The following is a 14,727-nucleotide window of genomic DNA, read 5'->3' as shown; positions in this document are numbered from 1 at the left end:
AGGAGGGGGCACCCACGTCCCGTGGGACAGGGCCCAGTCCCGGTGGGAAATGCCCCCCCCGCCCTGTCCCCACCCCAGTGGGTCACAACCCCCCGCAGCTCCACCAGGCACAGCCCAAACCCCCCGGCGCGTGTTCCCCATCCCTCTACCCCCAGGCAGGGCTCAGCACCCCCACAGAGCCCCGGGTGTCCCGGCTGCCCCCCACCCACCCCCCCCCGGCCCAGTGCCAGTCCCGGGTCCCACTGCAATCGCCCGCAGATCTTGCAACACCCTGGTGCCAACGCGCTGACGTGGGTCCCCCTGCCCGGCCTTGACCAGGGCTGGGCCCCCCAGGACAGGAGGGAGCATCGCTGGGGCACCCCGGGGCTGGGGACAGGGCAGGGACAGCTCCTGCCTCGGGGCTGGGGGGCCACAGGGGCTGGTAACAGGGCCAGGAGCTGCCCCCCAGGTGTGGGGCTACGATAACCCCCCCAGGCAGGGCTGGGGTGCAGGCCAGGGCTGTTTACAGCCAGTCCCATGACGGGGGGGGGACACGTGGGGCTCTTATCTGCCACCCCCACCGTGGGGCAGGGCAGAGGCCACGGGGCAGCACGTGACAGGGCCCAGGGCCTCCCCAGCACCCCCCCCAGCCCCAGAATCACCGGCAGCGCTGGCGTACGAAGGAAATCTTTATTGAGTCCGAGGTAGCAGCAGTGGGGGGAGGGGGGGGCGTGTGGGGGCTGCCCCCCAGGGACCCCCGAGCAGGATGGTTGGGCAGCATCTGATGTCCACACCACTACAGCAATGGAGGCAAAGCTGAACGCAGCACAGCCTGCGCTGGGGGGATGCCCCACGGCCCCCACGCCCTCCCAGGAGGGGCAAAGACCAGCCCCAGTCCTTACTCACGGAGGAATCACTGCCAGAGGATCTTAATTAAGTCATTAAAAATAAGAAAAGTGGCCTCCCATAACTGCTAATCTAAAGCTACAGTGCAGCAGGGGAGTCACCCCAGGGGCAGGCGCAGCCTCAGCGCTGCACCCCCTCTAGAAACTTAGCGCCAAGACATTTATATTAAAAAAAAAAATATATATATACTTCAGTGACAACACTATGCAGAACTGAGGAAGCCCCAGAGATGACGGTAGCCCCCATCCCGCGGTGGGACGAGCCGCCCCAGCTCCTGGAGGGGAGGGTGGCAGCAGGGAAGCAGGAGCAGCAGGAGCCCCGGTGCCCTCACACCTTCAGGATGGCGTATTTGAAGACAGCCATGATGGCAGCGCTGATGAGACCCGAGATGGGGACGGTAACGAACCAGGCCATGAAGATGTTGCGGAAGAGGCGCCAGTCCACTGCTTTCCTGGAGCGCAGCCAGCCCACCGAGACCACCGAGCCCACCTGCCCGAGGAGCCGGGGCACGGCTCAGCAGGGAGGGGATGGGGCACCCCCCGGTGCCCACCGCCCCCCAGCTCTTCGCAGGGTGCCCAGGGAAAGCCTCAGCCGTGGGGCCGAGGGTCTTGCTCCAGCCCCGGGGACCCAGCAGAGCGAGGAGCTGCCGCCCCAGCGCGGCGATGGGGACAGGGAGGTTCCCACGGCCGCTCGGCAGAGCCCAAGGGTCCGTCAAAGGGGTTTTGTTCTTCAAAACCTCCCCCACCCCACACCGAGATACAGACTCGGAGCTGGGACCTGAAGGCCCGTCAGCAGCCTGTGTTTGGGAGCTCCCGCAGAGCTCAGCCTTATCAGCACCAGGATCTGGGGGAAGCCAAGCTCGGACCAAGCCAGCGCCGCCCCCTCCCACCACCCCCACCTACCTTGCAGTGGGTTGTGCTGATGGGGAGGCCAACGTTGGAGGCGATCACCACCGTCAGGGCAGACGCCAGCTCGATGCTGAAGCCGCTGCAGAGACAGAAAGGGGGTGAGAACGGGGGCACGGGAGCTCCCGCACTCCTGGGGCGTCCGGCTGGCTCAGCCCAAGGCAGACGTGGGGCTGCTCTCCCCAGGCACACCCTGCACAGCAGCGTCAGCTCCTCATCTGGCTCAGCAGACCCAGACTGGCCCCCCAAGGGACGCAGGGATAAGTTATGGGGCTACACACACCCCAACTCCACCACCCAAGCAATGAAACCCCCAAGGAGAGCGTGGAGAGGGCTCCAGGAGCTGGATGCCCGAAGCCTCCCGCAAGGCCGACCTTACCTCGATGGTGTGATGGGAGTCAGGTCCTTGCCCATCGTCTGGATGACTCTCCTTCCCCAGACCCACAAGCCGATGCAAATCCCCACACCTCCGTAGAGCAGCAGCCAGATGGGAGTTGCCGCCTTGGTAGCCACATCACCGGTCTGATAGACCAGGTAGAGCGCAACCAGGGGCCCTATGGCATTGCTGGAAGAGAAAGGAGAGCTGGACTAGAGGGCCAGAAGCTCTGGGCAAGATGGGCACCAGCCCCGGCAAGCGAGCCCACCGCTCCTGCTGACCCAACTGACCTGACATCATTGCCACCGTGAGCAAAGGAGCCAAAGCAGGCTGTGAGGATCTGCAGGAACTGGAAGAGGAGGGACACCTCGGGTTTGTCCTGGTCGTGCCATTCTTCCAGGGAGCTGCTGCTGCCCTTCCGCTCGCCGCCGCCCATCTCCGCCTGCGCCGCGTTCAGATCCACGTCAGCCGCCGGGTGGGCGTCCGCCACCGCGTTGCAGTAGCTGGTGTAACTGTCCATGCGGACCCTCTTCTTGGTGTCCGCCACAGGCCAGGTCAGCTTCTCCATCTCCTCGCCCTCCTTGGCACGGAGCGAGTCCAGGGGCATGCCGCAGATGGCCATGGTGTAGGAGGTGTAGCTGTTGTTGCGCCGCAGGGGCTTGTCCCCTGAGTCCCCCATGCAGTCCCCCATCTTGGCCAGGTGCAGTTTATGCAGCAGCTCCTTGTAGAGGCCGGAGTCCTTGTGCACGGTGTGGTACTGGTACTGGCCACTGGAGCTCATCTGGTGGCCCACAGCCTGGTTGAACTGGACGAGGTTGCCATTGGGCAGTCGCACGGCTCCTGCCAAGAGAGACAGCAGGGGCTCAGCACCTGGGGTGGGGGGAGACCGCCCCAGCACCCCCATATCCCCCCCGTCCACCGCTCACCACTGTCAATGCTGGTTTCCTTCAGGTCAAGGCTGGGGAGCCGCTCCTGCTCCGGGGCCTCCTCCAGGTCCCCCAGGTTGAAGGAGACCGTCCTCTCCTCCACCGCTGCCCGGTGGGGCACAGCCGAGCCCACGCCAGCAACGGGGCTCTTGGCATCGCCCAGGGGCACCTTGGGCTCCTCGTGGTCCTCCTTCGGGCTGATGTTCTTCTCCATCAAGGGGCTTTCCGAAGGGCTGGATTTGATCTCTCCTGAGAAGGGAGGAAGCTGCCATCAAACCCCTTCCCACCACCACACCCAACACCAAGAGCAAGCCCACGCCCCTCACCACTCAGATTTATGGCAGCTAAATAAAATTTACAGCTTCCCCTCCCCATCCTGAACTTTGGAAACTGCTGGACAGTCGCACCTTGTCCCAGGCACAACAGCCAAACCATCACAAGCCAGCTCATCTCCTATTTTTAGACCCCCCCCACCCACACGGGGTGTGGTGAGCACCATTATGGGGCTTTTATGCCTGTTCGTCCTACGGCAGAGGTTCCGGTTCGAGCCATGTTTGTCCCATCCCTGTTCCCGGTGGCCGTGGGATGCTCTGGACCTGCTCCTGGGGTGGTTGTGGTCCCTGAAGCTGATGGGAAGGTGCCCAGTAGAGCCCAGCTACTCCACCAGGCCACCAGCTCCAGCCTGCTGGGAGGACTTGCCCACCCAGGCTCCTCTCCAGCTCCCACCGGTGGGTGACAAACCCAAACAGGAGCTGGTCTCCACCTCCCGAGGGCAGCCTGGTTTCCTGTCCCACTGGAAGAGCCAAGCCAGTGGCACCAAGCCCTGGAAGCTGAGGCTGTTCCTCCCCCTCTACCGGGAAAAGCATGTTTTCTTCAGGTGAAAACATGAGGTCAGCTCCTTCAGACAACAACAAAAACCACCTCCTTGTCACAAACATGACCATTTCCCAGTTTGCTCACTACAAGGGCCAGGCTGTGGCATCAAGCTCCTGCAGAGCTCCTCTCCCCCTGCATCACCACCTCCTCCCAGCAGTGCTCCCCGGCAGGCAGGAGAGCCTGCCTTGCAGGCAGGAGTTAAGCCAAAGCTTGAACAGCTGGAAGAATGTCAAGGGCAGCCATAAAGCTGTTAGTCACACCCCAATTACACCAGTCTGACAAGGACACTGGTTATCCCCTCATCTCCAGTTCCTTAAGTGCCCCAGACTGCACACGAAATTTATATGCAAGACCACACACGGCTCCAGGAGAGCTGCCTGTACTTTTCAGGAGGCAAAGCTTAGGACTGCTCTTTTGGATGCCTTTCAATAGAGTTGTTTTTTTTTTTTTTTGCTACAGGGAAAGGATTTCATCAGCTTACACAGCTTTAAACTTGTGATCTGCATCTGCCAGGCCAAAGATTGATCAGCGGGTATGCAGAGGATTAAAGGTTACACACTGGTTAACAGGCAGGTTGTCTCCTGCCTTCTCTTCTCTATTAAAGAGTAAAATCAGGCTGTTTAATATTGCCTGCTGGCCTGTGCAGTTCAAGGAGAGATCACCCTGCTCAGAATTCAGCTGCCAGACACCCCTCAGCAGCACAACAGCTACTTCGAGGGGTGTTCCGGGGTTCCAGGGAGCAGCTTTCTGGCGCTGCCGCAGGTGAGGAGCACGCGGGGTCCAGCTCAGTGAGATGTGCCCCAGTGACTCAGAGCAGCTTAAGCGATAACTGAAGCTGAGGATCCCTGCTAATAACAGCCCTGCAGCTAATGAGATCTCCCGCTAGGAAAAGAAGTTGGTTAGTCCGAGCATGCCCTTCCCCAAAGGATTGCAGAGAGGCATTACTTACGTTCAATTTTCTTCTTCATTCTTGGACATACAAAGAACCAGACGACGAGAGCACAGACAACAGCACTCCCCGCCGAAATTAGGAGGATACCCCACAGAGGAAGTTTGTCAAAGCCCAGCACTAGGAAATAAAACAATGGATCTTTCAAAACCTCTGGGCAAAAGCCTCCTCAATGTATGACTGCTCCTCCCGGCACAGGGACTCCATCACCTGCAACATCCCTGAGCCGATTTGCCTGCCAGGGAGAAATGCCATCAGAGAGCCACCACTGACAGCACCGAAACCAAGAGCTTAACCCACACAGAAGCCCCCCCCCCCCCATGTTACAATCTCCCCCATCAAAAGCTAATCTTTCACATGTACAGACACTTTCTCCTCCCTCCTGCAGCCAAACGCGACCAGGAACTGGTGTGTACCCTGAGCAGGGACAGAAGGCTCCTCACAGCCCTTGTCTCCTCACTTGCTGCAATGTCAAAGGAAAAAAAAAACACCAAACCACCCAGCACGGCTGCTGCAGCGACAGCGCCGCTTCCCCCAGTTGGGGGGAGGACACGCAGGACCTGCTCCCCCCAGAGCCCCCCCTTGTCTCCATTCACTCCTCCCGCCACTGGGGAGAGACGGTTCTCCTGCTCCTCGAGTCCCTGGGAACTTAAGATCAAGTTTCAAGGCATCGGAGGTGTTACGTGACCTAGTTAAAAGCATTCCCACACAGCGTGACTTTTTGCAGAGGTTTTGCATGATCCAGCCTGCTGCAGCCCCCAGTCAGGGTATCAGGTGCTTGCAACCGCTCAACTTCTGCATTTTCTGCTGCAGGCAATAACTTACGGCCCCTAATGCACCACCAGCAACATCGCAGCTGCTTTACCCACGCAGCTGAGTATTTGCTTGTGCCAAGCCTGGGTCACTGAAGGCTACAAACCCCGCACTGGAGTGGCACAGGGCTCACCCAGCCCTCCCGCAGCTGCGGACTCGGGATAAACGTGAATCCACCTCAGGGGTGCCAAGTGATAAAGTGATCTTGGAGCAGCAGCGCTGCTGCTTTGCAGCCCCCGTAACTCCAGCAGCACCACAGCAACGCTGCCTTCTCCCCCAGGCTGCAGAGCCAAGGCAAAGGGAAGCTGACACCCCTCCAAAAATTTTTCCAGCCGCTGTTTACAGAGAAAACCCTGCGGAGCCAGCGCCGACTGCCCTTCACCCCACCTCCAGAGACTCCTCCACAACAGGAAACCCATGCTCAGACCAAAAACAGCTCACGCCGAGTCACCCCAGCGATGGAGGTTACGGAGCCTCCAGCTCCACAGGCAAAGCCGCCCTCCCCTGCCAAGCCCTCCCTGCGACCTGTCCCCCTAAACAACAGCCAAACGGCATTTCCATTTGGCTTTGCAAACTGAAATACAAACTCATCTCAGTACAGGTGCCAGCTCTTCTTGCCAGGGGTAATTAGTTTAGTCCTAGGGACAGGGTGAATCAGGAGGCGCAGCCTCCAGCCCTGCTTCTAGCCTCGCTACCGGCACCCCAGGAGTCTCCTCAGCAGCAGGCAGGTACCTGAGTGTTAGCACAGGTAAGAGAAGGGAAGGGGAAGTCATGTTATCTGCCAGTCCTGTGAAGTCTAAGGAGAAAGGTCTGGAGGGGTTTAGTTTGAGCAGGTCTCTTTGGCTGGGCAACTATCTAGCCCAGAACTCAGCGCACGCTAGCCTGCAGCCTTCTGTAACGGGCACAGGCCAGCCGCCTTCTAGGAGATTTCAGCCCTGTAAAGCAAAAAAGGGGTAAATCGTGCATTTAATGGAGGTTTTGTAAAGAATTTCAAAATTCAGGTTCAAGTATTCTGATGCCTACTTACAGGGTGCACCGGTATACATGATTGAGAAGAGGTTGATCCCCACAGTACAGGCATAGAAGATGGGCAAAGCTCGCAAGCCGTTGGGAACAGGATCTGCCTGCAAGACAAGGAGCAGCGCTGCAGAAAGCCAGACCCTGAGGGTGGTGCAGCAGCCAGGGAGCAGCCAAGAAACAGCCCCTTCCCAAAAGGGGGCTTGTGCCTTCGGTCAGCTGCTGAGCAACCCAAATACCAGGCTCCCACAAACTCCACCAGAGCTCCCGACAGCTTTTTGAGGAGAACTCACGGGGCTGCCACCGCCAGAGCCCCACGGGGCGGGGGGCAGGACACTGTGGGTCCCACAGGGCTCCCCAGGGACCCGGGGCAGGACCAGACGAGTGTCCCACCACCCCAAGGCTGGGGTATCTCATCTGCTGCCTGGCTCTTGAACCCCTCCTGCGGCTCCCCAGCCTCCAGCTGCAGGTATGTTTTCTTTCAACTCCCCAGGTGCTTTCAGACAAAACCATTTGTCAGACAAAGCTTTTACCTCTTTCCAGCTGACTTGGATGAAATAAAAAAAAGTCCGTTACTCACAAAGCAGCTTATTTGCCCACATACCCGCACAGAGAGGCCCTCACCCGAGCAGCAGGAGCACTTAATCTCCACTGCTGCCCAGCAATCGGGGTCTAGCGTCGGTACAAACACACCGAGCCTCACCCAGCGCCGAGCGGGACGGATCAGCCCGACTGTTCAGTACCAGAACGAAGCACGACAGGGCCAGCCCGGCGCTGAAAGGCCGGTGACGCAAGTTACTGACAGCAGCGACGCTGAATTGTTTTAAAGAGCTGCCAGGTAGAAACTAGCAGCGATAAGATCTTAACATCTCTAAACCAGAAATAGTTAGAGCTAAGACCTGGAATAGTGCAAGTTAACCTCAAATAGGCAGAAGAAAATGCTGGAGTGTGTCTGCGCAGCTGCCTGGATACCCCTGCTCTGGGCTGGCACATCCTGCACTCCAGGGTCATCATCATCTCTGAAAGATGAGGTCTAAAGCTGCACCTCCGTTGCGAGCACCTTTGGGTGTCCAATCCCTCTTCTTGGGCTTTCAGACCCTCCCAGCAGCGGGAGCATGTCCCTGGAGCCAGCCTGAACACCCCTCACTTTACCTGGGGCCCCAGATGGGAGGAAGGCACAGTTTCTACAGCACCAGGGACAATTCTGGGCCTCCTGGCTTAAAAAAAAAGCCATCCCTGTTGGTCATTGCCTCCATCTGCAGCCTGACATAAGAGAAGGTCCAGCCTTGCACCAGGACTTAAGATCAGAGCTGCTTGTCAGGCTTTGCCTATCAATTCTGGGCTACTTCACTACTTGGAAAGTGCAGCAGTTTCTGCTGAGGCCAGGCAGGACACTCCTGGCCCAGATGTTTTGGAGGAGGTGAAGCGATGCCTCCTCACCTCCCAGGCTCTGCTTTGTGGAGCAGCTACAGGGCTCATGTTCCCATCGGCTCCTCCCGAAGGGCTCACCCGAGTGTCAACACAAGGGTGGATGTGTCTGGAGAAGCTCTGGTGCACATAAATCAACCAACCACCCCAACAGGCAGACGAGGGAGCCCCCGGGCGTGAGAAAATGGGGTGGACAGCACTTACCTTACGGAGGATGAACCTCTGGACGAGGAAGAACAGGATAGCAGACATGATGCCAGAAAGGAGGGGTGAGATGAACCAGGACAACACTAGGAGAGGAGAGGCACCATCAGCATCCCACTGCTGCAAGGGGAAGCCCAGAGGCACACGAAGGCCATGCACAGGGTGGTCACAAGAGCTGGACTTACCAATCTTTAGCAGCTCGGACCACTTGACACCTTCTTGGCCTCTGGCCACCAGCGAAAAGCCAATGGTTGCTCCAACGATGCAGTGGGTACCAGAAATGGGGAGCTTCAAGAACGAAGCCACTAGCTGCCACACAGCAGATCCTGGAAGGAAAAGCCTGGTCAGAAAGTCACCCCCAGGGCACAGTGTCCCCCCGTTTAGACACCCCCCCACCCCGCCATTCCTCACCAAACATGGCGCTGATCGAACCCGCCATCAGCAGCTGCTGATGTGCAACTGTGGAGTTGTACATCTTCACGTCGATCAGCCCCTTGCGGATGGTCTCGCTGACTTTGGCTCCCAGGAGGACGGAGCCCACCGTCTCGAAGACGCTGGCCAAGATGCAGGCTTGCCGGAGGGTCACCACCCCCGAGCCCACCGCCGTGCCGAAGGAGTTGGCCACGTCGTTGGCGCCGACGGAGAAGGCCAAGATGAAGGCGATGACGAAGCCCAGGACCAGCATCCAGAGGGAGCCCACCATGGGGGCGGATGGCACTGCGGGGGTCGGGTCCATGGTTTGGGGGAGGGGGGGAGCGGGGCGAGGTATTAATAAATTAGGTATAAAATTAAATAGGGGGGGTGGGTGGGGGGTCGCTATAGGGCGCAGTGGGGCTCCACCGTTCTACAACCCCGCCGGCCGCGGGGGCTGGGGGCCGGGTGCTGCGCCATGGCCTGCGCCGCTCTTCATCCTGCGGGAGAGACAGAGCTCAGCGGGGGGGGGGGGTACCGGATAACGGCCCTTCCCGCGCATCGGTAACGGCCGCTCCCGCGCGCGCCGCCCCCGCCCTCTCCCGCCGCCATGTGCCCTGCCCTGCCCGCCCCACCCCCGCCGCACACCGCCGCTCACCGGCAGGGCAGGGCCGGGCCGCGCTCGCCGGAAAGCGCCCGCTCCGCTGCGCGCCCGCTGCGCCCGAACCGCCCCCGCCTGCGCCCGCCGCGGCCGCCGCGCGCTTTAACCCCGGCCGCACCCCACGTGACCGACGTCCCGCCCCCTCCCGCTGACGCGCGGCCCCGCCCGCGTCGCCCATTGGCCCGTTCTGCGTCGGAGGGGCGGGGCCGCGCCGCCATTGGGCAGCGCCGAGCAGGGACCGGGACCCGCCCCCCCCGGCCACCGCCCCCCCCCGGCCACCGCCCCCCCCCCGCGGGCAGCGACACCCGGCACCACGTGCGCGACCGGCGGCCCCGGGCGGAGCGGGGCGGGGGCGGCTGGGCCCGGCTCGGCTGGGCCCGACTCAGACCGGCCCGGCCCGGCCCGGCTCGGCTGCAGCCTGCTTGGGCCCGGCTCGGCTGGGCTCGGCCCCGCTGGGCCTGACTCAGCCCCGCTCGGCTCGGCTCGGCTGCAGCCTGCTTGGGCCCGGCTTGGCTGGGCTCAGCCCCACTGGGCCCGACTCAGACCGGCTCGGCTCGGCTCGGCTCAGCTCGGCTCAGCTGCAGCCTGCTTGGGCCTGGCTCAGCTTGGCTCAGCCCCGCTGGGCCCGACTCAGACTGGCCCAGCTCGGCCCGGCTCGGCTCAGCTCGGCTGGGCTCAGCCCCACTGGGCCTGACTCAGACCGGCCTGGCTCGGCTCAGCTGCAGCCTGCTTGGGCCTGGCTTGGCTCAGCTCAGCCCCGCTGGGCCTGAGTCAGACCAGCCCAGCCCGGCTCAGGTCGTTTCGGCTCAGCCCCGCTGGGCCTGGCCCAGCCCGGCCCGGTCTGACACAGGCACAGGCTCAGCTCCAGCACGGCCCAGCCTGGCCTGGGTGCGGGCTGGGCTCAGGCGTGCTCTGGCACAGCCCAGTATGGGTGTGGGCTGTGCTGGGCTCTGGCACCGCTTGGCACGGGTGTGGGCTCAGCTCCGCCACGGCCTGGCACAGTTGGGCTCTGAGCTCGGCCCCAGCCTGGGCCTGGCCTGGCCAGGCTGAGCCAGGTCCGGTGCACCCCGCAGCAGTGCCTAGCCTGGGGGGCACCCGCCTGGCCTCAGCTCTAGCGCAGCCCACGCCCCGCGCGGGGGCCGAAGCTGGTTCCCACCAGGACCCTCCCCAGCACCAGCACCCACAGCCGGGCAGGCCGGGGGGGGCCCGCGGGGTGCCAGGAGGTTTGTGGGTCCCCCCAGCCCCCCCCAGCCTGGGCAGCGCAGCCCGGGGGGGCACCCCCCCCATGGACGTGTGTGCACGCGCAGCCCCCATGTGCACACGCTGGGTGCGCACACGTGTGCTCCTGGGGGGGTCGGGTGCCGGTGCCTGTCCCGCCTTGGGGTGACCGTTGCCCGTCAGGAACCGCGGCTCAGCGGGCACAGCCCGACCCCGGGGCAGCGGGTCACCGGGCGCGGGAAGCTGGGGTGTCCGGCCGGGGGTGTGCCCGGGCACGGCTCAGCGGCTCGGTGCCGGCCCGGGCTGGTCCGTTGCGGGCCATCGCGTCGCGGGGCCACTGGTGACGTGGGCCCACGGATGGCACCCGGTGTGGGGGGGGAGCAGCCAGGGTGCCCCCACGTTACCCGGCCAGAGTCCGTCCCGTGTCCCCGCAGGCCCTGTGTCCCCGGCCACGTGCAGCGCCGGGCAAGCGGAGCTGCAGCGCTGGGCTGGGGGGCAAGGGGGGGGCTCGTGCCTGGAGCCCGGGGTGCCCTCACCCCTCTCAGCCCCCCGAGGCAGCAGCAGGGATGACCCTGTGCCCTTACCCCACCTCATCCCGCGTTCCTGTCACCCCTGGGTGGCCCCACATGCCCAGGTGAAACTGAGGCAGAACCCCTGGATGAAACTGGGAGGACTCAAAGCCCAGGCCCCCGGGTCCCATCCCCCTGCACCCCCAGAGCCGGGAAGGGACCCAGGTGTGCCTGCACCCCTGCAGAGGTGGCCCCGGGGGGCAGCGCTGGGTGCAACGCAGAGCAAAGTGGGTGCAGCGCCGAGGATGTGGGGTGCAGGGCTGAGCACAGGGGGGTGCAGCGGGGAGCAGAGTGGGGCGCAGGGCCACGCACACGGGGAGCAGTGGGGCGCTGAGCACAGTGGGTGCAGGGCTGGGGACATGCTGGGGACACGCTGGGGGATGAGCGGGTGTGGGAGCTTTTCTGAGCTGCCTCCAGAGGAATGCAGGCGGGGTTGGGACCCAACAGGAGGAGTCACTGGGCTGCTTGGGAGAGCTGGATGTGGATTAGCTTTGTGATCAGGTGAGCTTCCTGAGGCCTGGGAGAGAGCAAAATACCACTCTTACCTTCAAGGAGGACAAGAATGAAGACCTGGAAACCATTTCCAAGCGCATGATGAGCAAGAAACTGATGGGGAGTGGTCGGCTTGGGGGAGCACAGGTCTGATGGGGAGCGGCTGAGGGAACTGGGGGGGTTTAGTCTGGAGAAGAGGAGGCTGAGGGGAGACCTCATGGCCCTCTGCAACTCCCTGAAAGGAGGGTGCAGAGAGGGGGGAGGAGTCTCTTGAGCCAAGGAACCAGCGCCAGGACAAGAGGGAATGGCCTCAAGCTGCGCCAGGGCAGGGTCAGACTGGCTCTTAGGAAGGATTTCTTTGCAGAAGGGGTTGTTGGGCGTTGGAATGGGCTGCCCAGGGCAGGGGGGGAGTCCCCATCCCTGGAGGGGTTGAAGAGTCGGGTTGAGCCAGCGCTGAGGGATCTGGTGGAGTTGGGAACGGTCAGTGCTGGGTTAGCGGTTGAACTGGAGGAGCTTCAAGGTCCTTTCCAACCGAGATGATTCTGGGATTCTGTGAAAATGGCTGTACCTTCACTAGAGGGCTCCTGGGCTCTTGCCAGTGTTGCCCTCCGTGTTCCCGCTCTGCCAAAAGCCATTCCCTGTCCTTCGCAGTGCACAAGGGACACCCGAGCGATGCCTCGCAGGGCTGTTGAGGTGACTCTCCTGGTTCCTGGACAGGGGCTGGGGCTCAGCCAGCGTCAAGAGGGAATTTTTCCCTGCTGTTGTAGCATCTTGCCACCATAAGCAAGAGAGGTTCTGGCAAGGCTGGAGACAAATAAATCCTGCCAGGAAAGGTGGAGGAGGAACATAGAGCCTGGCTCTGCCCTTCCACCCCAGAGAGCCTGTCCTCTGGCAGAGCAGCCACCTCGCCCTTGGGGCCAGTGGTTCCTCCTCCAGGAGCTGGACCCTGCAGCAGGTGGGCAGGACATCTCGCCCTCTTCGTGTACACATGGACACCTTCCGAGCTGCACTTAGGCTTGTGGGGAAGGTTGTGCTCCATCAGGAAGCGGACGAGCCCTTCCCAGCAGGGTGGCAGACAAGTGACCCTGGAGGGGACCCCCAAGGTGGGGAAACGCCAAGGTGAGCAGTGCTGGGGCCACACAGAGGGGTGCTCGTGTGGGAGCTCCTGCTGCCCTCAACCCCCTTGGAAATGCCAAACAAAGCCCCCTGGGGCCAGCTCCCAGCTGGTGTCAGTAGCCGGTGCCTGGCAGGGCGTTGATCTGGGGTGGCCATGCACAGGTAGCTCACCCCTTTCTTTCATGGGGGACTGGAGCAGGCACAGGGAGGGGAAGGGAGGGTCAGCGTGTGCCTGGAGGGCAACCCCGAGGGCAGCGGAGGAGGTGGAAGAGGAGGAGGTGTGAGCCTGCAGGAGGGGAAGGGCAGAGACCTGAGCTATTGTCCTGGGAGGGGAAGGGGTCTCACTCGGGGGCAGGCAGAGTGTCTCAGCGCAGGCCCTGGTCGGTGGAGGAGATGTCAGCACGTGTGGAGGGAAGGAGGGGACTCTGAGCATCAAAAGAGGGGAAGGAAGGAGACTTGAGTGATCCAGACTGGACAATAAAAGGGATGTGAGCGTGAACAAAGGAGAAATGGAGGGTCAGAGGAGACCCAGCAGGCAGCAGGAAGAGGTGTGAACAGGCACTGCAGGGAACGTGCATGGGGGCTGGAGGAGCCTTGGAGGGGAAGTGGTGTGCTGGGTGTGCAGGGAGGGGGAGGCCCTCGGAGGGCAGGGAGGGGCTCCAGGAGCCTGCAGAGGGGAAGGGAGGGCGCTCAGAGAGGGGAAGGGACGGGAGCACACAGGGCTGTGTGGTGGGTTGACCGCGGCTGGATGCCAGGTGCCCACCCAGCCCCTCGATCGCTCCCCGTCCTCAACGGGACGGCGGGGGGGTGCACGACGAAAGGCTCAGGAGTCGAGATAAGGACAGGGAGAGCGCTCAGCAATTGCCAGCACCGGCAAAACGCTTGACTCAGGGAAATTAATTTTAATTTATTGCCAGTTATCGACAAAGTAGGATAATGAGAAATAAGAATAATTCTAAAAACGCCTTCCCCCCACCTCTCCCTTCTCCCCAGGCTCAACTTCACTCCTGATTTCTGCTCCACCGGGGACCTCCATGGGTGCAGGGGACAGCCTGCCCCGCCGTGGTCTTCTCCAGCGCCTGGAGCGCCTCCTCCCCGTCCTTCTTCACCGACCTTGGTGTCTGCAGGGTTGTTTCTCTCACATTTTCTCACTCCTCTCTCCCAGCTGCTGTTGTGCAGCAGTTTTTATTCCTTCTTAAATGTGTTACCACAGAGGTGCTACCACTGTTGCTGATGGGCTCAGCTTTGGCCAGCAGCAGGTCCATCTTGTAGCCAGCTGGCCTTGGCTCTGTCAGATATGGGGACAGCTCCTGGCATCTTCTCTGGCATCTTCTTCCCTGCTACCAAAACCTTGCTACGTAACCCAAATACAGATGGGCATGGGGGGATCCAATGTGCCCCCTGGAGGGCAAGGCAGGGGCTGTGAGGACAGGGGAGGGAGGGAGGGCTCTGGCAGTGCTGGGGGTGGTGGGGGTCTGGCAAGGGATTAAATGGGTCAGGGGGACACTGGAGGAGACCTCAGCAAGGAGGGGGAATCTGAGGAGTGGAGCCAGGGTGGGCAGGGTGATGACCAGTGGGGTGCTGGGGGGTTCTGGGGGGTACTAGTGAAACTTGGGAGTCCCTGGTGGGCCAGCGAGTGTTGGGGTGCCCAAGTGATGTCATTGGGGCACCTTCAGGGACCTCCAGATCAAAGCCAGCGCCAGGTCTGGGAGCACTGATGCGTTTTGCAGCTCAGCAACACCAGGAACTCTGTTTGCCTTCTGCTGTGCCACCCCAGGGGCATTTTGGACAGCTCTGCCCCAGGGCTCACAAGCTCCTCTCCCTGGAGCCTGCTGCCAGGTGGGAATGCCCTGTGCCCAGGGGGATTTTGGGGGAAGGCAG

General features: G+C 62.0%; 1 protein-coding gene across 1 annotated transcript; it reads right to left on the bottom strand.

The window, feature by feature from the left end:
* Positions 1-650: 650 nt before the first annotated feature.
* Positions 651-9,261, bottom strand: SLC20A1 (solute carrier family 20 member 1). Its single transcript, XM_074852066.1, has 10 exons — positions 8,791-9,261; positions 8,565-8,705; positions 8,380-8,465; positions 6,758-6,854; positions 4,918-5,037; positions 3,093-3,341; positions 2,457-3,006; positions 2,170-2,355; positions 1,788-1,872; positions 651-1,374 (listed from the first exon to the last, which is right to left on the bottom strand). Exons 1-10 carry the CDS (start codon positions 9,113-9,115, stop codon positions 1,213-1,215), a joined length of 2,001 nt encoding a protein of 666 aa, XP_074708167.1. The 5' UTR covers positions 9,116-9,261; the 3' UTR covers positions 651-1,212.
* Positions 9,262-14,727: the final 5,466 nt, after the last annotated feature.

The sequence above is a fragment of the Strix uralensis genome, chromosome 28 (assembly GCF_047716275.1).
Source record: "Strix uralensis isolate ZFMK-TIS-50842 chromosome 28, bStrUra1, whole genome shotgun sequence".
NCBI classification, from domain to species: domain Eukaryota; kingdom Metazoa; phylum Chordata; class Aves; order Strigiformes; family Strigidae; genus Strix; species Strix uralensis.
The sequence above is the reverse complement of the archived record's forward strand: the minus strand, read 5'-3'. Positions and strand labels throughout refer to the sequence as shown.